At 42.1% G+C, this 24,452-nt stretch overlaps 1 protein-coding gene across 1 annotated transcript in view; it reads left to right on the top strand.

Annotated features, from left to right (window-relative positions):
* Positions 1-18,413, top strand: part of HSPB8 (heat shock protein family B (small) member 8) — a 36,979-nt gene extending 18,566 nt beyond the window's left edge. The window contains exons 2-3 of the mRNA XM_029571058.1: positions 610-673; positions 17,739-18,413. Coding sequence (XP_029426918.1) covers positions 610-673; positions 17,739-17,898 — 224 coding nt within the window. The 3' untranslated portion in view covers positions 17,899-18,413. The remainder of the gene's footprint in view (positions 1-609; positions 674-17,738) is intronic.
* The last annotated feature ends 6,039 nt before the right edge of the window (positions 18,414-24,452 follow it).

Here is a 24,452-nt window from a genome sequence, read left to right as displayed (position 1 = left end):
AAAGCCCACTTACTTGAGTAAAGTGTATTTACTCGAGCAAAAACCAGTTTTGCTCGAGTAAATGCTTTTTAAAATCAGGCCCATTGTTTTCTGGTTCCCCCCCCCCCCCCCAAACCTAACCCCACCCCTGGAATGCCTCCACTACAATTTGGGGAAAAGTACTCACTTATGGAACTACAGATGCACTTCCTCCCGCATGCAGGATGTGAGATTTTCAAGGAGCCCATTATACGAGTCAAACAATGTTTCACTTATGCAAATGGCTTTGAAAATTGGCCTGCCCATGAATACCGGGGGAAGGAGGAGTCATTTTAGAGATTGCATTTCTCATTACTGTGTTAGTGTTTTGCTATACTGTACCATTATGCACCTAATAAAATATGTTTGAAAGAAAACTACAGCTAGACTAAAATCTTATCCTGATAACACAGAGTTAAATTAGCAGTATTCTGGAAAATAAATTACTGGATTGACCTTCCTAGATCAAGTGGTCCATTAATCTGTTCTAAATCTATGTATTCTATCTAACTATTCCATACTGTCTTCTGGCTGTTACATTACTGCCAATGTCTAAAATACAGTCCATCTCATGTGTTCTTTTCTCCCAAGGTAAACATGAAGAACAACAAGAAGAAGGTGGAATTGTCTCAAAGAACTTCACTAAGAAAATTCAGTGAGTAGTTCCAAGTGCCTAGTGGGTTCTGTAGTTCTTATATAGGTTTGTGATATCCTTTAATTTTAAAGGGGTCTATTGGTGAGAAAAATCCCTGAATAAAATGAGACCTATGGGTTATCTGGGTGAGTCTGCTCTGTGACTTCCTTCTCATAGCTGTATTGGTTAACCTGTTAAAAATCACCGTTTTTCAAATGCAGTTACTGTACAGTTAAAATGAAGAAATAAAATTAGGAGGGTTCTTCCATAAACTGGCATCATTAGATAATGAGCATCTGATATGAGATGTCAGACCCTGAAAAGATCATTTTGAGCTTTGTATTCCATTGTAGTGACTTTCCAGGAATTTATAGATACAATAGAATTCTCTGGGGAGTGTTATGTGTTACCGAAGGCAGAACTGCATCCTTCTGTAACTAAACATACATATTATCCCTCCCTTCAGGAGTAGCCTAGTGTGGATAGCATGCAGTTGCTATCAGCCCAATGGTTTTAATCTTTGACCTTAGGGGAGATTTGACTTTGCATAATTAGCCGTTCTACTAAGAGGTAAAGATTGGAGCCAAGAAAAGGTAGCCTAGATTCCAATCTTGCCCATTAGGAGGTAAATGTCCTCATTTTGATGGATCAATAGAGTTTCTGCCTTTAGATCATAAGGTTGTGAGGAAGGCAGTCCACAAATGTAAACTCTCTGTAGAGTTTCTCTTTGAAATTCAAGGGTCAGTTGGTGCTACAGGTATTGATTTTGTACCACCTTTACAGCAGGTGCAAAACTGGTGCCATAAAGTATGCACAGAGATTTGAAAATGAAATCCCTGCAACTTGCTTGCTGTTCTGCCTTCTCTTTTGCGATGAAAGTGCATGGCCTCTTTTACTTGTAGAAGGGGAGGGTAATTTTCAGCTGTTGATTTGTGACATGAGCTTCTGGAAGTCTCTACTTGAGAAGTCTTATGTGGAGTCAAAGTTCTTCAGTGGAAATTTAAATCTCCATTCTGGTCACGGAAATCTGGCCTAATCCAGACTAACATGAGGTACCTAGGCCTTCATAATAACCATGAATAACTGAAATTAATTCTGGTAGGATTTTTACCCGAAGGGACTATTTATCAACTCTCCTGAAGCACTTTCTAGAAATTTGAACAATAGTAAGAATTAAGGAGGACTAATCAGCCAGGTTGAACAGTTCTATAACACTACAAAGGGGATAAGAACATAAAAACATGCCATACTGGGTCAGACCAAGGATCCATCGAGCCCAGCATCCTGTTTCCAGCAGTGGCCAATCCAGGCCATAAGAACCTGGCAAGTACCCAAAAACTAAGTCTATTCCATGTTACCGTTGCTAGTAATAGCCGTGGCTATTTTCTAAGTCAACTTAATTAATAGCAGGTAATGGACTTCTCCTCCAAGAACTTATCCAATCCTTTTTTAAACACAGCTATACTAACTTCACTAACCACATCCTCTGGCAACAAATTCCAGAGTTTAATTGTGCGTTGAGTGAAAAAGAACTTTCTCTGATTAGTTTTAAATGTGCCACATGCCAACTTCATGGAGTGCCCCCTAGTCTTTCTATTATCCGAAAGAGTAAATAACTGTTCACATCTACCCATTCTAGACCTCTCATGATTTTAAACATCTCTATCATATCCCCCCTCAGCCATCTCTTCTCCAAGCTGAAAAGTCCTAACCTCTTTAGTCTTTCCTCATAGGGGAGCTGTTCCATTCCCCTTATCATTTTGGTAGCCTTTCTCTGTACCTTCTCCATCGCAATTATATCTTTTTTGAGATGCGGCGACCAAAATCGTACACAGTATTCAAGGTGCGGTCTCACCATGGAGCGATACAGAGGCATTATGACATTTTTTGTTTTATTCACCATTCCTTTTCTAATAATTCCCAACATTCTGTTTGCTTTTTTGACTGCCGCAGCACGATTTCAATGTGTTATCCACTATGACGCCTAGATCTCTTTCTTGGGTTGTAGCACCTAATATGGAACCTAACATTGTGTAACTATGGCATGGGTTATTTTTCCCAATATGCATCACCTTGCACTTATCCACATTAAATTTCATCTGCCATTTTGATGCCCAATTTTCCAGTCTCACAAGGTCTTCCTGCAATTTATCACAATCTGCTTGTGATTAAACTACTCTGAACAATTTTGTATCATCTGCAAATTTGATTATCTCATCGTCGTATTTCTTTCCAGATCATTTATAAATATATTGAAAAGTAAGGGTCCCAATACAGATCCCTGAGGCACTCCACTGCCCACTCCCTTCCACTGAGAAAATTGTCCATTTAATCCTACTTTCTGTTTCCTGTCTTTTAGCCAGTTTGCAATCCACGAAAGGATGGATTAAAGAGGGCATTCTTTCTGCTTCTTCCGGGCCCAGAAATCTCTAGGGCTCCCCTTCTCAGCAGTGAGTGACAACAGCTCCCTCTGGACATACGAACAATGATTGAGCTTCTTGGCTGTTTACTTCAAAGAGCTTCAGGGCAGGGCCGGTGCAAGGGTATTAGGCACCCTAGGTGACCCTTGCACGCCCCCCCCCACCCCGGTCGTGCCCCCCCTACCTGTTTCAGCGCCAACTGTGTGTTTCTCAGGGCCGTAAGCAGCACTGCTCGTGGCCCTGAGAAGCACACAGACTCTATTTCTCTTTGCCGCACCCCCTATGGCTCGGCGCCCTAGGCAACGCCCGAAGTTCACCTAATGGACGTAGTTTTTGGGTGATTCTTCTCCAGGATGTCTTCCCTCTGGGTCAGAGATCCAGATACCTGGAAAGAGAATAAATGCACATTTCTTTTTTCCACTTCATCCTCCTAGAGACTGTATACCCAAGTCCTGTAAAGCAAAAATCACGTTAACAGGCACCATTTCTTTTTGTACCCAGGGCAAGCCACCCTAATTCAAATTAGGTAGACATATGTATGAGAAAATGCAAATGATGGTAAAATTTTGAATGAACAATGAATCATTATAATGTTTTAGATTTATATAAAACAATTTTTTCCTTTTATGAAATTTTATAGACATTTTTCAGGGTTTTATAAATATTTTCATTATTTTCTTTTTTTTTCTAAACCAAAACTTAGAGTTGGTGTATAATCAAAAATCATTTAATCTCAGGGTTATAGTCTTTAATGATGATCTTCAGATTGTCCATCCCTCTTCCACAGAAGGGTCATCATCTTCTTTTAGAAAGTCCAATGTCCCAACAAGAAAATATCATCTGGAAACAGTCCAGGAATTTACTTTCAAACATGAACAGTTCCTTTGATTAAACAGCAGTGGGCTGGCATCCAATGCTAGTATCCCAGTTGCAGATCACACTTCTGATCTGGGGAATTTGGAAAGCCTCCAGAAGGTCTTAAATGAGTATACTTCTGGATTAATGTACCAGACACCAATGGGGCACCTGCATGAAGACAACAATGGACAACATTCAAGCAAGTCCTTTGCTATAATCCATCTTGGCACCAAAGTCCCTCTTCTTCAGCTTTTTCAGCTGTATCTATAAGAGTGGAGCTTCTCCACAACAGCCCCTCTTGGCAAGACATGAGTAACAGAGTACCTCTTTGGGGGTTCCCCTGTCCTAGGGAAAAACTAGCATGGTGTGTTTCCTGATGCTTCTGCCCCTCTGCCAGGTCTCTTGAGGATGTCCCGAATTATGGGGTGATCCTAGTGTTAACCTTGATATATATGGGATCTTTGTACATTTTTCCAAAATCTCTCTGGAACCACTCACTAATATAGTATATTAAGTCCAGACGGACAAAAGGGTACTGCTAACACTGATTTCAGTGGTTTTCCATGTATTGTTGTAACAGCTGTTCTTCCCAGAAATAATTCAGGAGAGGACAATTTCCTTCTATGCTGTGCTCACACCAAGACCCTGAACATGAATGTTCTGGAACTGCCAGCATCAAGAATTCATAGTCTCCCTGTGGAATTTTTATGGGATAGCCCAATAAACTCCGTTACTTACAAGCACCAGTTCACCAACACCTTCATCAGTTCACTTTGATCCTCCACTCTGACTCTACTCCACTTACCCCAGACCTTCCACCCAAAAACTGCAGACATAAGATAAGTGCAATTTCACTTCTACAACTTAATTAGTGGCTATAAAAGCATATGAACAATTTTGATAATGTATACTGCATACAAAATAGCAACTTGTGCACTTCTGAATTGCACCCTGGAACACCCCTAAACTATCCCTTCTTTCCCTGTAAATATTTATATGCATATTCACTATGGGGCAGATTTTTAAAGGAGCGCGCGTGGGGTACATTTGTGCACGCTACCCGGCGCGCACAAATGTACACTCGATTTTATAACGTGCGCACTGCCGACATAAAAACTCACCCCCCACACTCCCCCCACCTTCCCCTATCTAACCCACCCCCAGCCCTACCTAAATCCCCCCCTACCTTTGTTCTCTAAGTTACGCCTGCCCGAGGCAGGCATAACTTGCGCGCGCCGGCCAGCTGCCGGTGCGCCATCCCCTGGCACGGCCGCTGTGCTGGAGGACTTGGGACCACCCCCGGACCGCCGCCCCGCCCCCTGCCCCGTCCCCTTCCCGCCCCTTTTTCAAAGCCCCAGTACATACGCGCGTCCCGGGGCTTGTGCGTGCTGCCGAGCCTATGCAAAATAGGCTCAACGCACACAGGAGCGTTTTTAAAGGGTTACCCGCGTATATTACGCGCATAAACCTTTGAAAATCTACCCCTATGTTCCTAAAATATCATATATATTTATACATATTACTTATGCGTGTATATGCTGATTTTATGCATGGTAACCTATTGATTATCCTCTAAGTAATTACTATTAGACATAAAATTACTAAGATTGCAAGTAACTCTCCCTTTACCTTCTCCCTGCCAGAAGCTTGGCCCACACATATGTCATGTAAACTGGTGGTCAACTCATTTTTCATGCTTATAGTTGGCTACTAGATTTTTTCCACTCTGCACTTCATAAAATAGCAATTAAATGTACCAGAAAAATAATCAAATGTAGTTTGTGTTGCAGTCAAGGGAAGCATAGCTAAATATAATCAAATATAGTCTAAAAATGGGAATAGGGAAGAAGGCCCCACACCAAAAGCTCCAGTTCCTCAGCTTTGATAAAATATTGCCTGATTTTGTGCTCTCTTCTCCAAAAGAATCCTTCTATTTCAATGTAATATATTTCAGTTGGAGCCCATGGCCTGTCCCTTATCAGGGCTTTGACAATCCCTTTTTCCAAGTTCATTAGGAATGGGAGGAGGAAGGTGAAAGCATTAGTCTTCCAGTTCTACAAACCTGCGAACTAAGAACATGGGCTGAAATCCAGAGAGAACCAAAATCTCTCAGACCTCAGATAACAGTGTGGTGGGCCAGGTCAGCTGTGACTCAGGAGCCAGGATGGATTGCAGCTGACTTATCCCTGAAACTTCTCCTGCTGTGATGGAAGGACACTAGTGCTTTGTACACCCCAAAGCCAATTTTGAAATCTAACCTGTGGAGCTTGTTTAGTCAGAAAACCTGAAGGCTGAGCTGACAAGCGGCATGGGAGGCATGCAGAAGCGTGGAGCATAGAGTAGGTTTCCATATTTGGCCATGGATTTTGTTCTCTTGCTCCCAGCTTGTGTCTGGTGAGCTGTGCCTGCTTTTACAAGCTGCAAATGATTTACTCATGTTTTAGCAAACAAGCCGTCTGCGTCAGACCTGACTGAGGAACATTAAACAGGGAGCTATGCCGACGGAGAAATAAAAAGCATGTCCCGACTCCATGCTCAACAAAGCTTCTGGCAGCAGTGCACGAGGCCTGGCATAAAAGTGACACATCAGACTAAAACCCAGCCAGAACAGGTAACATACCTTAAAGTGAGCTTCTGCTTCTAATGAAGTGCCAACATTCATGAAGTCCTTACTTATAACTTTTCTATCCTTTTCTGAGGGAGGTTACTGTTTTTTCTTTTATCAAATACCTTTTCATATGTTGAGATTCTGTTTTTCACTAGTGGATAGAATGATTTTCCTTGCATTCCTAAGTTTTTTTAAAGGCTCTTCCTATTTTAGGGGCTCTCACTATTAGAAACCCCCAACAAAAGAACTGAATGAATATATAAATAGAGCCGCTTTTCAGAAGCAGAGCTTCTCCCCCGCCCCCGTGCCATGGTCCATTCCTCTGGATCAATTCCAGGGGCAGGGCAAGGCATTCGCTTTCCTCTGATTATAGCCCTGCCTCTCATCTCTGCCTGATTAAAAAGAGCTTGTGCTGGCAGGGCTCTGAGCTCCTGCTGTTAGTAAATGGTTGAATGAATTAGAAGAGAGAAGGAGGGAAGAGACAGAGAGCAATCAATGAAAAGCTGAAATCTCCATTAGATGTCTCCCAGAATTCCCAGCCCAGAATGGTAGTTACAAAAAATCTTCACACTGAGGCAAGATGCAGGCCTGACCAACTCCTGTCTTTTTTGAAATTTTTTATTTTTTTATTTTTTATTATTATTTATTTTTTTTAATTATTTTAACTTACAGCTGATGTCCTTTTATGCTTCTGTTGCCAAGAAGGTGCAGAGGAGGGGAAGTGCGCCCTCTATAGCAGGCAGGGGTGCCCATACAGGGGTCCCAGCCTCTGCAGGGAATTACCTATGGCCTCATCAGGGCCTCTCATGACAGCCATCACGGATAGTTCTGGGCTGGTAGTTGCTCTGGGAGAGTACTAGCCAAGTCAGAGTAAATCTTGATTCTTTGTAACCTCCCATCCCATTGCTCTCTACAACTTAGTCTATTCAGAAAGGCTAGGGAAGCTCTACTCCCCTGCAGAGTCACTCACTGGGAGGAAAGGGGAGGCAGGTAAGGGGAAGAACCTCCTCTCTCCCGCGGTGCTGCTGCAGCTCCAGTCACACTGAGGGGGAAGGGGAGGAGGTAGGGGGAGGAAGATCTTCTCTCCTGCAGTGCTGCTGAAGCTCTATTCATGCCAAAAGGGAGTTGGCACACAAGAACATATGCAAGAACTTCTTCATCCTCCCGGAAAGAGCTTTTTAAGAACTGTAATACTGCTCCTCTTTTCTATGTTTCTGGGCCCCGAGGAACTTGGAAACTCTCCTGGAAACTCAGAGCTAGGTTTAAAATCTGAAGACTCAAACCCAAAGAGCTCCCAGCTATGCCAGTCAGCAACCTGTGGCAGATTACATTGTGTTCCTTGCAAGGGTTCTGGGACTGTAGAAAACTGGAGGCTCACAGGCAAACTCCATCAAAATGTTGCTTTGATTTTGTTAGAGTTCATATCTATACAGAAATGAAGACTACTCCTCTCCATCACACAACTTTCAATCATCTACAGTCTACCCGGGACACTTTAAACCAATTAGAGTTCTTAAAGTCTGGAATTCGCCATCTTGTTTTCTCAATTCAGAACGTAAGAAATTGCCATGCTGGGTCAGACCAAGGGTCCATCAAGCCCAGCATCCTGTTTCCAACAGAGGCCAAACCAGGCCACAAGAACCTGGCAATTACCCAAACACTAAGAAGATCCCATGCTACTGATGCAATTAATAGCAGTGGCTATTCCCTAAGTAAACTTGATTAATAGCCATTAATGGACTTCTCCAAGAACTTATCCAAACCTTTTTTGAACCCAGCTACACTAACTGCACTAACCACATCCTCTGGCAACAAATTCCAGAGCTTTATTGTGCATTGAGTGAAAAAGAATTTTCTCTGATTAGTCTTAAATGTGCTACTTGATAACTTCATGGAATGCCCCCTAGTCCTTCTATTATTCGAAAGTGAAAATAACCGAGTCACATCTACTCGTTCAAGACCTCTCATGATCTTAAAGACCTCTATCATATCCCCCCCTCAGCCGTCTCTTCTCCAAGCTGAACAGCCCTAATCTCTTCAGCCTTTCCTCATAGGGAAGCTGTTCCATCCCCTTTATCATTTTGGTTGCCCTTCTCTGTACCTTCTCCATTGCAACTATATCTTTTTTGAGATGCGGCGACCAGAATTGTACACAGTATTCAAGGTGTGGTCTCACCATGGAGCGATACAGAGGCATTATGACATTTTCCGTTCTATTAACCATTCCCTTCCTAATAATTCCTAACATTCTATTTGCTTTTTTGACTGCTGCAGCACACTGAGCTGACGATTTTAAAGTATTATCCACTATGATGCCTAGATCTTTTTCCTGGGTGGTAGCTCCTAATATGGAACCTAACATCGTGTAACTACAGCAACGGTTATTTTCCCCTATATGCAACACCTTGCACTTGTCCACATTAAATTTCATCTGCCATTTGGATGCCCCCACGTAGCACCCACAAATTCAAGAATTTTTGGAGTTGGATGACAAAACGTTGGAGGCCATCTCATAGTGCCTCCGAGGCACTACATTAGTTGAGGATGTTTCATATCCTCCATTCTATGAACTTCCAAATAAGTGCCATTTAGGTACAGTCAATTGAGTGAGCATCTGAGGTGGAGGACAGGGGTAGGATTTTGAACAAAATAATACAATTTTTTTAACAGGCCTAGTTTCATTAAGCTCCTAAATTTAAGGGCTTATACGTGGATGGCTGCGGGGGTGGAGTTAGGATGGAAAACAAACTGGGTCATGCATCAAGCCACTTTAGGGCTTTATGGCACGATAAATGGGGTCTAATGCACATTAGATGCGCGATGTTTATTGCATCACACGTTACCATGTAAATATAATAATGAGCATGCAAAAGCTAGAAATCTATGCAAATGAGGGACTCCTACCACATTTCATGGTAAAATAATGTAGAATAACGTGGGATTTAACATGATATCATGCCATAACAGTCGTTATCGCGGATCACAACTATTATCACGACTATTATTCCGGGCGATAAAATGAGACCTGTTCTCAGACACACCTAAAAAGTCCAATAAAAATATCTTTTCTTACCAGCCCTGTCTCCCTAAAGCTATAATGTTAGGGGAAGTGTACTAGTCATGGAATACTGGCTGCTTTGAGCTGCTCAACAAGAACAAGAACAACAAGAACAACTATAACAACAGGCAAGAGAGGTCAAATGCCTCCTAGGGAATTACCTGCACAGAGCCAGAGCCACAAACCACACCGATGGAGCACCCTCGCCCATGTCAGGGCTTGCCATGCAGGAGGGCATGCAGGTGGTACAGGGAGCGCATCTTTCATCCCTGCACCACATTTCTGGGGCACTGACACGGGGGGGGGGGGGGGGGGGGGGTGAGCGGTTTGAACTGGTCTCATCTCTGTCTTTCTTTTACTCATTCGTCCTCTGTCCGGATCACTGTGTAACAGAAATCACTTAGGCCTAGATGCAATAGTCAGTAGTAGACAATGTAGGCACTAATTAAACTTAACATCAAAGAAACTTGGCTGGCCTAATGTATTCAAAGTGATTGTCAGTCTAAAAGAGTCACATTTCACCATAGCGTTCATGTAGGACTGCCAACACAGTATACATAGCTTGCCAGAGCTTGTGCCTTCTTGCTTGCCTCAGCTCAGCTACGCCTTTGATCCTGTTTTAGCCCCCACATGTGGCAAGATAGTGGCATTGGTATGATGGAACTCCAGCAGGGCCTAGGACATGGAGTCAAGTGCTCTAAAAGTCATAGAAATCACAAGTAGCTCAGCTTCTTCAAGGCACAGGCTAAAGCTTCAAGTTGACAGTTACAATCATCAAGCACCAGACTGGACATGTTGCAGCCAGATTCCTAGCTGACATCCGTGGGCATCAGAATATATCCGCATATACATTGGATGCATACTGTCACATGGGCAGCAAAGACGCAGCTGTCAGCACTGCCTCAGCTGTTTCTGAGGCAGTGCTGACATCAGAGGGCTAACTTAGCAGGCCTTCACTTACAGCCTTTTGGGAAGCACATGTCAAATATCGTGCCAATCCCAAACTTCTCATAGGTCATTACAAGCTAGCATATCTTATAGGGGTTACACACAACCATGCACAGCTGGGCCCTTCTATACCTAGGTAAGCGAGCAGTCAACTCTCATGTACAGATAGTGAGGGCCTTGGCCCTTGGGTTTTCGTACTGGTTATGTTAGTTGCTCGGGGAAGCTATACAAGGATGCTGGACTGACTATCTGAAGGCTAGATTGGGAATAGGATGGTGTCATGCCCTCACATGTTGTTGAAAATCACCTCTGAAATGTATAGATCAGAGTTTATTTTTTGATGACACAAGCTAGCAGAATGGAATTTTTTCAAGTTGAGTCGTGACATTTCAGGTCTTTTCAGGTTTGAGGCCCTTTCTTGTCTGCATGGCTGCCATAACTTGTGGCCAACATAGCAGAGTTGCTGTCCTATAGGATGGGTGTCCTGTTCTGTTTGAACATTGTGGACTTAATGGTCACCGAGACCAAAGCAGGTTTGCTGATAGACTCTTAGTCATAAGCTCTGAGTATAGCATTAAGGCTAGAGAAGGTGTTGTCAGCTGAAGACCTCAAGAGCAAACAACAATCCTCTTTCAGAAGCCTGCCACTGTGTAAAATATATAGGAGGTATCATGTGGTAGGCATGATATTTTCTGCACTTTCAGTGTTGTTATGTAGAAAGACAAGCATTTAGGGCACCTAGGCTTGGAGGGGGCCCATGACTGTAATAATGACAAATCAGTGAGCATACATGCTGCCGACAGATGCCTGTCAGGCTGCCAGGTGTAAACAATCTTCGGTGAGGAGTAATGATTGACTGCCTCATTAGCAGGTAGGGACAAGCTTGGCACAGACATCATTGATAGTTGATGACAAACATGCCAAGAACAGGAAAATTGGGCCTCAGTAGGTAACCAAAGTGCTGGAGGTAGTCTGTAAATAACAATGCCCCTAACCAATGTGTGTGTGTGTGTGTGTGTGCATATGTGTCTGGTGAGTGATGTGCTGTGTTAGCATCTGTCTTTATCTGTGTCTGGAGGAAATGTTGGGCTTGGTGCTATCTTTCTTCCCACACCAATGCATATCACTAAACAAATCAAAATGGCGAGGCTTGTGAGATCGTTTATGTAACCATTGGCATAATCAATCTCTTCTAATTTGAATATTTGTATTAATTTTCATTTATTATGGAATTTAGCCATATCTGTGTGAAATTGAACTAATTCAGGAGAATTTTCAAAGGAGTTACGCATGTAAATGTAACATACTATCATAGCAATTTTCAAAATCCTTTTACCCGTGTTAAGTACACTTAAACATGAATTTTAAAAGCCCTACTCACACCAAAGCCTGGAGATATACATAGAAGTCAGGCCGGCATGCGTTGCACAGATTTTCAACTTTTTGTTGAAAAAAGAGGCAGGGTGTGAACGCGATCTGGGCAGGGCATGGGTGTTCCTGGATTTTTGAATGAAACCAGTGTGTAAGTATTCATGTGCACGAGCTTGCTGGGGTCCCCTACTGCATAGCTTTACTTCTGCTATAGATGATGTATAAGTCATGAAACAATAAATACCAGGCTAGTCAGCGGGGTTTTAAGGGTTGGGACTAATAGGGTAAAAGGAAGGCTATTTAACTAAGGGGGGTTAGAAAGTCATATACTTTACCTAGGCAAACTGGGAATGAACAGAGAAGCTGGTAATTGTGTCGGTGCGCATATCTACTAAAAATTCCCTCACTTACTTGGTAGAGGTGGTATTTGCACGCACTTGTGCACATCTATATAAAATTGCGTGCACATGTACGCATGTAAAGTCTATTTTATACCATGCGCGCATATACGCACATATGTTATAAAATGGCTGTGTCCATTGGTGCGAGCCAGCATACGCGTACATGAGCACCCGTGTGGCTTTTTAAAAGTTACCATCACCATGCGGGTAAAACCTATTGCCAATTCAATGGCATACAGTATATTGTAGCAATTTTCAAAAACTGATTTACACAGGCAAAGTGCATTTACACATATAAAACCCAGTTTTAAGTGTTTAAATGCTTTTGAAACTCAAGTCCAGCATGCAGAAATGAATGAAATAAAGCGGTACATTTCAAATGCTCTAATTGTTGTATTTCTGATCACATGACTTCCACTATGCATTAAATTATTTAATTAACTGATTGATTTTGAAAAATTTATATTCCTCCTATCCACAGTACTAGATGGATTATATAGGTAATCTGCCTATTAAACTATTTGATTAGTAGACTCAGTGATCAACAACATGAGATCATACATTCATTTGTTTAATATAGCATTCCATTGGCTGATAAACTGTTCTTTGTCAGGATATAAAAATGTTTCCTTGTTTTACATTTTTATGAGTTTCAAGCGAATTGGTTCTTTTAATGTATTTGCACTTCTGATTGGGCATTATTCTTGCTGGAGGATTTGCTATTCTGCATATAAATACTTTCAATTTTACCTTGCGCATAATCTGCAATGTTTCTGTAGTAAGTTCCTCCATTTCAGGGCTTTATCCTAGACTAGAGGTGCCATGGATCTGGGTTCAAGTCCAGACGAGGAGGAATATTTCTCTCCGGGGTCCCTGGTGCTGTCTACCACAATCTCAGTGACCACGTCACACTCTAGATCAAATGTTTCCAGAAGGTTCTAGATAGTGAAAAATAAAAGCAGGGAAGCCAAAATTAGCAAAACAGGGAGAACCAGGAATCACAAAAGGGTCCATCCATCCCCTAGTAAGTCCACACAGGAAACACTCAAAGAAAACACTGGAGTCCATAGTGGTGTTCAAGTAAAAAATAGTCTTTACTAGGGATGTGCATTCATTTGCGAAGAAATAGAAAATAGAGATGATATTTCCTATTTTGTCGTGTTTTTTTGGGGGGGGGGGGCCGAAGAAACGATAAGAAAACCCACGAAATTTCGTGTGGTTTTCTTATTGTTTTTGGGGAGGAGAGAAAGGGCACATTAAAAAAAAAAAAAAAAAACCCCCAAACCCACCCCAACCCTTCAAATTTAATTAATTGCAAACCCCCACCCTCCCGACTCCCCATCCATTGCTCCTACCATGTGACAGGGGCCAACCAATGGCACCGATAGTCCTGTCACACGGTAAGGACAAAGGGCCATCGGCGCCATTTTGATTAGTGGCAGCCGATGGCCCAAGAGGGGGAGATCACTCCCGGGACCCCGCTGGACCACCAGGGACTTTCAGTAAGTCTTGGGGGGTTGGGAGGGTGGGGGGTTGCAATTAATTAAATTTGAAGGGTTGGGGTGGGTTTTGGTTTTTTTGTTTGTTTGTTTTTTTAATCTGAAGGGTTGGGGCGGGTTTTGGGCATCGTTTCTGGGGCAGCCGAAATAAAATTGGCCTGAACCGCGGGAAGACGAGATTTCCTGCGGCGGGCCGATAACAAAGACCGAACCAAGAGATTTGGCCGAATCACATCTCTAGTCTTTACTGTAACTTAATGAAGAGGATCCAGGTCAAGATGATAAAAATAAAAAAATCAACATACATCCAATGATCAATACAAACAAATGGTTTCTCTGTCCATCCTTATTCTGTTCACTTTCCTTCTTGCTCTTGCACCTTCTTCCTGATTGAAAAGATCCTTACCAGTGAGCGTGGGATAACTAGAGTGTAGTTCCAGTTCTGGAGTTCAAGCAAAATATCCAACAAGGGTTCAAAAAACTCAAACTCTTTAACTATCTAAAATTAAAGTTTCTTGAGTTAATGGCTCAGATGTCTACATCCTTCTCTTCACCCAATCTATTAACTGATTGAATGGGTCAAAAACTCTTTGTCCCAGCCCTTTGGGATACTGGGGGTATGCCCTTCTCTTAAGAACATAAGAACATAAGAAAATGCCATACTGGGTCAGACCAAGGGTCCATCAAGCCCAGCATCCTGTTTCCAACAGTGGCCAATCCAGGCCATAAGAACCTGGCAAGTACCCAAAAACTAAGTCTATTCCATGTAACCATTGCTAATGGCAGTGGCTATTCTCTAAGTGAACTTAATAGCAGGTAATGGACTTCTCCTCCAAGAACTTATCCAATCCTTTTTTAAACACAGCTATACTAACTGCACGAACCACATTCTCTGGCAACAAATTCCAGAGTTTAATTGTGCGTTGAGTAAAAAAGAACTTTCTCCGATTAGTTTTAAATGTGCCCCATGCTAACTTCATGGAGTGTCCCCTAGTCCTTCTACTATCCGAAAGAGTAAATAACTGATTCACATCTACCCGTTCTAGACCTCTCATGATTTTAAACACCTCTATCATATCCCCCCTCAGTCGTCTCTTCTCCAAGCTGAAAAGTCCTAACCTCTTTAGTCTTTCCTCATAGGGGAGTTGTTCCATTCCCCTTATCATTTTGGTAGCCCTTCTCTGTACCTTCTCCATCGCAATTATATCTTTTTTGAGATGCGGCGACCAGAATTGTACACAGTATTCAAGGTGCGGTCTCACCATGGAGTGATACAGAGGCATTATGACATTTTCCGTTTTATTCATCATTCCTTTTCTAATAATTCCCAACATTCTGTTTGCTTTTTTGACTGCCGCAGCACACTGAACCGACGATTTCAATGTGTTATCCACTATGACACCTAGATCTCTTTCTTGGGTTGTAGCACCTAATATGGAACCCAACATCGTGTAATTATAGCATGGGTTATTTTTCCCTATATGCATCACCTTGCACTTATCCACATTAAATTTCATCTGCCATTTGGATGCCCAATTTTCCAGTCTCACAAGGTCTTCCTGCAATTTATCACAATCTGCTTGTGATTTAACTACTCTGCACAATTTTGTGTCATCTGCAAATTTGATTATCTCACTCGTCGTATTTCTTTCCAGATCATTTATAAATATATTGAACAGTAAGGGTCCCAACACAGAACACTGAGGTACTCCACTGTCCACTCCCTTCCACTGAGAAAATTGCCCATTTAATCCTACTCTCTGTTTCCTGTCTTTTAGCCAGTTTGCAATCCACGAAAGGACATCGCCACCTATCCCATGACTTTTTACTTTTCCTAGAAGCCTCTCATGAGGAACTTTGTCAAACGCCTTCTGAAAATCCAAGTATACTATATCTACCGGTTCACCTTTATCCACATGTTTATTAACTCCTTCAAAAAAGTGAAGCAGATTTGTGAGGCAAGACTTGCCCTGGGTAAAGCCATGCTGACTTTGTTCCATTAAACCATGTCTTTCTATATGTTCTGTGATTTTGATGTATATAACACTTTCCACTATTTTTCCTGGCACTGAAGTCAGGCTAACCGGTCTGTAGTTTCCCGGATCGCCCCTGGAGCCCTTTTTAAATATTGGGGTTACATTTGCTATCCTCCAGTCTTCAGGTACAATGGATGATTTTAATGATAAGTTACAAATTTTTACTAATAGGTCTGAAATTTCATTTTTTAGTTCCTTCAGAGCTCTGGGGTGTATACCATCCGGTCCAGGTGATTTACTACTCTTCAGTTTGTCAATCAGGCCTACCACATCTTCTAGGTTCACCGTGATTTGATTCAGTCCATCTGAATCATTACCCATGAAACCTTCTCCATTACGGGTACCTCCCCAACATCCTCTTCAGTAAACACCGAAGCAAAGAAATCATTTAATCTTTCCGCGATGGCCTTATCTTCTCTAAGTGCCCCTTTAACCCCTCGATCATCTAACGGTCCAACTGACTCCCTCACAGGCTTTCTGCTTCGGATATATTTAAAAAAGTTTTTACTGTGAGTTTTTGCCTCTACAGCCAATCAAAATCTAAACAAGTCTTCTTTAAAAATCTTTTCCTCAATACCTCTTCGTCAAATGCTTGAATTGCCTTGTGAGAGATCCAGCAAGAATCTCCAACCACATTGCTTTGAGATCTTGGGGAAATTTCTTGCTCTTCAATTCTCTCTCTACTGAAACTCTGTTAATATTTCAACTCCTCACTCTTCCTCTCACCAACCCTGCTCCTCACCCACTAACCAACTGAAGTATTGGGCATTCTCCATAGGTTTTTAAACCCCAGAATGGTGGGGTTGTAATAATGGGAGGTAACAAAATTATAAAAACCCTCTCCTACTGCTCCTAGATAGGAAAATCACTTAGGGATAATATTAGTGACTGTCATAGCACCATCACATTTCGAACTGAGGACGTGCCATTTCATTCAGGTAGGATGGGGGAGCACTGTATTAATTATACATTGTCATTAATTTGCTTTAGCAGCCATCTCAGAAAGGCACACAATAATGCTACTATAGACAACTTTTCTGCTAGATCTCAGATATTTAATGCAGAAATGTATACTTAGCTTGGGATCCCTTGTGTACATCCATATAATATATATACCCATGAGATAAAGATCTCCTAGGGTGTTTGTGTATGCCTACATCTTACTTATTCATGGCTCTCTCATAACTATCCCACTAGTCTGGATCTGTAGAAATTTCAAGGTTATAGAATATACTAATACCATTTCCAGACAGGCACATTCTACTGACAGGCAACAATATGTTACAATCCCTACTACAAAAACTAAATTGACTGATACATATTAGTGAATAGCTCCTATAAACCCTTTTGCTTCCATTGTAGTCTTCCAATGGAACAGAGTCCCCTGTTCTAATGAAGACATCCCCTGCTGTAGGGTGAATAATCCTTGAATACCATTCATTATTGTAATGGACTTCCTCCCTCATCTGTTCCATCCTTTCACCAGTTTGTTCTTTAGCAAGTTAGCTGTGTAAAAGCCACATTATTCATAACAGCATTTGTAAAAAAAAAAGAAAACCAAAGGAAAATAAAAGTGATTTAAATGTGCTAGGATGTTTATTATTCCACACTGCATGCATCTATTAACTTCACTTTTCATATATATGTCAGGAGGGAAGGGAGGACTACTTACTCCCAACAGACTAAGTTTTTATAACTATGCAGATGGGAATTAATAAAAAGGATTTGATGGCATTCTGGCATGTAAAACCTCAACATAACTTGCAGAAAGTACCCTCTAGTGGTTGAGATGGCATCAGACTTTTATTAAGATAACATAACCAAAGAAATACAATGCTAACCACTCAACAAAAATAATTATTCAATTACCTCTTTTCTTTTTTTCAGACTCCCTACAGAGGTGGACCCCCTGACAGTCTTTGCTTCATTATCTCCAGAAGGCTTGCTGATCATTGAGGCACCCCTGGTACCACCTTATTACCAACAAGGAGATGACAGCTACAGTTATGAGCTGCCACTGGACAGTCAACAGTCCTTGATCTCTTAACATAGCTCCTTCTCGCCTGCCAAAGCAGTTCTCTTTGATTCCAAATGCCATCATATTCGCTGAGCAGAACCGTTCATGTCCTATTACTTTTTCTTCTTAAAGAGGGATCCTCATATGTCATCAGGTTTCTCCATCCTCCTTGCTCCTGTATTTCTCAGGCTGATTTTTGCAAGGTTGACTTAGTTGTTAATTTTTGCAAGGTTGACTTAGTTGTTTCTCCCACTTGCAATGTTGTCCATTGCTCTTTAGCAATACTGATTACCCTTCCTTTGTGTGATGGGGTAAAGGGTTTAGCAAAATAAATAATGTCAAAAAGAAATAATAGTAATACCAATAAACACAAGTCTTTTATATGTTAGTGATTAGTGAACATTTATAATTGTTTGTCATTAATAGGTCAAGCATATTTGCCAGATGAGTAGTCAACTTTCAAGAGTTCTATTGTAAGAAATTTTAATGACTGAACAGGAGAGTCATTTTGCAGGATAAAATAAACTAAACCTATTTTTGACCAAGATGAGAGTCTGTCCCTCTGAATACTGGAGAGTTGATTCGCAGTGCTCTTTCTCTCTCTTCTAAAGGGAGATTCCTTCTTCTTTGGTCAATTTCTAGTTGTTTCTTCTTCTGTCTCCCATCTAAAATTTCCTGTCCTCCCAATGGGAGATTTAAGACAACCCTCCTTTTTGGATTCCATCTCCTTCTATATAACATATTTAAGTTGTTGTCATGTTGCCCCCTCTGATCTACATTGGATGGAATATCCTGACTGTAAGAGATATGAACCATAGCAACAATATGTGGCCTTTCTCATGCAGGATTAGTATGAAGCTTATCTTTTGCATCATTGCAAATGTTTCATCCTATGTGCTTTTAGTGAGCAATTTTCAGAAGTATTTAGTAGGAGCTACATGCATACAAGTTTGCACAGAAGCAATTTTGAATGTACTTGAAAGGCATTTGTGGGTGCAGAGGAAGGGTGGGAAAATTATTTACTCACATACTTTCGATTTTTGAAAATATGCGCATAAATGTATGTGTATATATTTACACCTCCTCCCAAGCAGATGTAAATGTTACAATTATACCATGCAGGGTTCCATGTACACCACTAGTTTTCAAAGCAGACATATGCGCGGAAATCCGCATGTCCTTTCTACACATGGACATCAGCCTATTATAAAATTACCCTCTTTTTTTTAGCTAGAGACTAGAAACAACTAATATAATGAAATGACAGTCCCAGTGCTCTCAGCCAGGCCTGACCTAATGTACTGCACAATTCCTATTTGCTTGTTCCTAGTCAGCAGGAAACCAGAGTGTGAAGGGCCCTTTAGAATTTTTCAACAGGGATAGCTTCAAATGTCACAGCTGACATTTAACAATTTGGGATTTCAAAACCTCACTTGAAAACCTATACAAAAGACCACTGTGCCCAAGTTCATAGTTTTATCAAAGAACTTCATTAGAGAATCATCATGCATGGCAGCCCAATAGCTTCCCCTTCTATTTCCACTTGTAGGCAAGAAGGTACAGTGCTGCCTTGGGGCTGCAAGAACAGGCTGATGCCCTATAGAGTGCTACTTCATGTGCTGATCCATGACTGACTACCCGGTGTTAGGGTAAGAGCTCTCCTTTCCACCCAGGGCATTGTAAGCACTACTTTACCAGTGCTGTCAGCCTTGGCCAGTCTTGGGAGTGGGATGGAGGTGCAGAAGAAAGAGTTACACCTTTGATATCAAACTTTCTAATGCTCAGTGGGTGCCAATAAAACCACACCAATTTCTCCCACTGCAGTAAACACATATTTAGCCCAGATACCAAAATTAGCTAGATAAACTTATCCGGCTAACTTTGGGGATATATTCTATAGTGCAGATTACTGGCTAACTTTAGGGCAGCTCTTTGGCCTGACCAGACTTAGCCAGCTAACGGGGTCATTTTCAGAAGCGATCGCACGCGAAAAGGGACTTTTCACGTGCGATCACTAAATGGGAGCAGAGTCGGGGTGGAGTTGGCCCCGGAAGAGGAGGAGTCGGGGCGGCACCGGGGCCGACTCTGCGAAGACATCGCAGGCGCCCCCCCCCCCCCCGCCGCCCGTTACCACCAGATTTTCTAAGGTCTGTGACCTTAGAAAATCCAGGCCTAAATTAGCTGGCTAACTGAATATCGGAGTTGCCAGATAATTTAGCTGGTTAACAACTCCTATTAGTTACATCCTCAGAATGACCCTAACTTATCTGGCTAAATTCTAGCCAGCTAACTTATTAGCTGGCTAGAATTTAGCCGGATAAATGTCCAACTTTTCATTTAGCTGGATAACTTCTGAGTTATCCAGCTAAATATCTTTTTAATATGGACCTCACAGTCGCTGCCCCCGCAATTGTACAAAGGCTTTACTAGCGGTCTTACCTGCTCCAGTATTGTTTTTCTGTATATCAAAGATAACAGAAAGTCAATGGTCTTTTTAGCTCTATTTTTTTTTTTTTTTTTTTTGCTAAGACTGTGAGAAGAAATATTTATGTCAGCTAAGTGCCTTATGTTGCCTTTTAAATTAAACATTAATATGTATTAACTTGTGTATGTCTTGTCTATCTTCGAAGCACTGTGTTCAAAATACTGATCATAATGTCAGAATTTTCATTGGAATATAGAGTGCACAGAATAATCTGTGGCCCCCTTTTCTCCAGAATATATTATCCCTATGAGTAGAGATGGGGTTTCCACATGAGAAGATACAAATACCAATATGAATTACCTTTGGGGTGGAGACAATGCCCCCATCACCTCAATACCACCCCAGTATTAATCTTTGTGGACCCTTCCTTATTTTAGCACCTGTAAATAACATTCACAACATCCATGAGAACAGAGTAACTCCCTTTACTTAGATACAAGGGGGTCCATATTCAGCCGCTGAGCGGCTAGTAAATTTAACCGGCTACCCCTATCCAGCTAACTTAACCGGGTTATTCAGCGGTGCAGCAGAGGAGGAGGATTGGGTGGCTGCCAGGGAAGATAAAAAAAGAACTTCCTTCTTGTACATTTGGCACAGGCCATGATGTTGCTTTGTACCCCCACCAACTTCGCCATGGTATGGCGTAACCTTGAAGCTCTTCACTGGGGGGCATGGGACAGGAGACTCCGTGTTTATGGCTCGTTAGCTGCCACTCCACTAGGAATTACACCATTTGGATGAAAGAGGGAAACTGGGATGCCACCGCTGCATTTGTGGGCTTGAGGATGATCGGGTGTGGCTGCGGCTGTCTGGTCCTTGGGGGAGTATCCTCTGACAAGCTTTGACTTGGATTAACTTCTGTTTCTAGTTCTTGCTTCTCTTCATGCAATCCTTCCTTCTTGGGGGAGGTTCACCACCCTTGCCAGACCTATAATCGGGCTTCCTGGGCCTAGGCGAAGTCAATCTGCTGGCTGGCTGTCCTTCCAGCATGGAGAGCTTTGGATGGGTTGAGGTCCTCGTCTTGTGGCAGGTTGAGCAGTGAGTGGTGCTGGTGCCTCGCTTTACTGTACATCCACAAGCCTTCAATGATGGGTAGAAAAGTGGCAATGTCTGGCCCAGCTTGCTTGCCTTTTTTGTTGCCTTTAGGCATGCTTCTGATACTGTAGAGCAAAAAAACCTAAGAAGGTTTTTGAATAAGGAAGAAAAAAAGGAGGAGGTGCAGAGTCAGCAGTGGGTGTGAGATGTGAGGCTTGGGAAAAAGGAGGGGGGGGGGGAACAAAAAAAAGGACAAAACATAGGCTGTTTTTAAATGAGGGGAGGAAAAAAATAAAACTGCCTATAACTGTTAGGCTTCAATGGGGGAGGAGGAACCTTTTAGGCTTTTTGGAAAGGGGGGTGGGGGTAGAAATGAAAAGCTGAAAGCCTACTTGGCCAGATAAGGGAAAGAAATTAAAAGAGAAATAGCCAGTTGGATAGGGCAAACACTAACACTAACCTCGCACACACACACAGGGAAAAACTAAAGGGGAAAAAAACAAGGCAGGTAGGTAATTAAACTCTACTTTTCAGGATATATAGAGAGCAAAAAAAGGAGTGGGGGAATTGTATTTTAATCTGCTCCTAAAAGAAAACTAGAGGTGAACTGTGATTCTTTCAGTTGCAAGCTCCCCATCCCCATTATGCCAGAAAAAGCAAATCAAGCTGTCTTACCTTAAGCAGGGACAGACGTGGTAAGCTTGCCTCCAAAGAGAATCAGCAGAAGGGGTAAAGGGCAGGAGAAGGTTGGGGAGGAGAAGCTAGAACTCTGGAATGGACTTGTTGGAGGTATCTATAGGGAGGAGGAGAAGAAACAGAGCAGTAGTTTCACTTATTTCTCAGTTGCTCAGAGAAAAAAAGCTGGGCACATGCCTCCAGCACACTGCTGTCTCTCTTCCCAACAATCTGCAGGAAACAATCTGACTCCTGGAAAGATCCCAGCTGTCTTTGCCAAGCCAGCTCTTGATGTTGTCTGTGAGTTGTATACAGATGCTTGCCGCACATTGTGGTACAGGGGATTATCTGAAATAGCATTCTCTGAACCCCAGCTCCCAGCGACGGATGAAAACAGTACATGCCAGTCCATCTATGGCTCACTCTATAATGCTCTTAAACCACCCCAGCCCTCAGAAAACATTCATAGTAAATTGGCAACTTAGCTTCAGGTAAGCTCCAGGGGGTTGGAACAGCCAACCATGATGACCCTCTCACAAATGTGTTAGTAATAGACAGACTTCTTTGAATAACGAACTGCTTAGCACGACTTAGCTGTTATAGGTACAACAGAAAATGTACAAATAAATAAAAAAAATGAGAGAAAATTAGCAAGTGTTGAACTCCCTTGCTATCAGGTAGAGTGAGGGAAAGTTCATAAGGTATAGACCTTAGGAGTGGGTCCTTAACTCTCGGGGGAATGGAAATAGGATAGACTGTAGGATGAGATATGAGAAGAACACATCCTTAGTGGGACATGCTGTGACAATGGGGAAACGCTAGCCCAATTTAAAGAACTTTCTGACTCATTCTTGCTTCTAACCGTAGTTGTGGAACCCCAGACAGTAGATATTCCTCCCACATTAGCCAAAAAGGTGCTAGCTGGAACCTTTTTCATTCTGTAGGATTGAACCAACTAGTCAGCCTTTCTCATGCTTTTCAACACAAAACGAACTAAGGATGAGGGACCTGTCTGTTAAGCTAGAAGATCCTGTGAAGGTGATCAACTAATGAGTTGGAGACTCTGGGAACATCTATTCTGTGAAGGGAGGTCTTATGACCAAGAACTCATACCTAATCTGCTGAGATTTTCAGCAGAGTGTCATGGACCCTGTGCCTCCTTATTTGTTTTCATAAACTACCATTTGTCTATCAGTTTGGAGTGACCATCCCATTCCTTGCATGAGATGGGAGAGTACCTCTATTGCAAACTGTAATGGTTAGCAGCTCCAAGAGGTTTATCTGGGGGAAAAAAAAGTGTTCCATAAAATCAGTGACATTGGATACAGGAGAAACCTGAAGAGGAGAGCATTCTCCAGTCCAGCAGATTTAGCCAGGCATATGTTTATCATCGAAGAAACAATATAAAGTATAGCAAGTATAATATGACTGAATCCAGTGAGAGCTGATGGAGAGCTCTCAGATTTAGAGGTGTAAGGAGACTACAAAACCTGCCGCTGCCATGTGGCTCCAATGAAGTATCATTGATCCGATCTGATGGGAAAAACATACCTTCTGTTACCGAAGCTATTCACCTCCTGAAGCAATAACATTTAAGGAGGACTGAGGGCTGAAAGTGTTTATCACATCCCAACCCCAGCCATTTATCTAGACTTGAGAATATACACATTCCCTAATAGTCTAAGCATGCTACTAGCATCACTGAAAAATTAGTGAAGACCTTTAGGAAACCAAAAAGCCAGAAGGTTGCACTCCATCAGTTTTTTTTGAGTATTCATCCACCTCCCTGATATAAAAACATGTCATAGTGGAGTGAGTGGCATTCATTGTGAATTTCTCCCAGAACAACACTTCGAATAGCCTTTCTAAAATAGGAATAGAACTCAACTGTGTTGTATTTTTAAAGATGAGAAGAATAGTGGAAATAGAACCATGTGCTATGGTCGTCGAGAAGAACATGCTTTAATGCTTGTTGGTGAAAGAACGACTTCCCCTTGAAATGTGATTGGGGCTTCCAAGGTGGCCGAATAGGTTGATGCTCTAGAAGTTGGAGGAAGCATTAACTGTAGGCCTATTTTGTAACCTTGAGGACTTGACGGTTCTTTGCGAGTTCTGTACAATTGTTCATGGAATAGTGGAGAACTATCCTCCATGGATAGAGACATATGTGCTCTGAGACACATAAAAAACTGGGGCTTTGGTGTAGTCGGCATATACATTTGAATAACTAACTAATTAAATACATGTCCATGCTGCGGGGCCAGTGCTTCCTTTAGGGCAGGCAACCTCAGTGGTCACTTAGAGCACCACAATTGTGGGGGTGGCAAAATCCAGCCATTGTGTGGTCCAGAGGGGTGTTGTACAAAAGCCAATACCACTAAGGAAGGGA

This window comes from Rhinatrema bivittatum, chromosome 11 (assembly GCF_901001135.1).
Source record: "Rhinatrema bivittatum chromosome 11, aRhiBiv1.1, whole genome shotgun sequence".
Taxonomy (NCBI): domain Eukaryota; kingdom Metazoa; phylum Chordata; class Amphibia; order Gymnophiona; family Rhinatrematidae; genus Rhinatrema; species Rhinatrema bivittatum.
The sequence above is the reverse complement of the archived record's forward strand: the minus strand, read 5'-3'. Positions and strand labels throughout refer to the sequence as shown.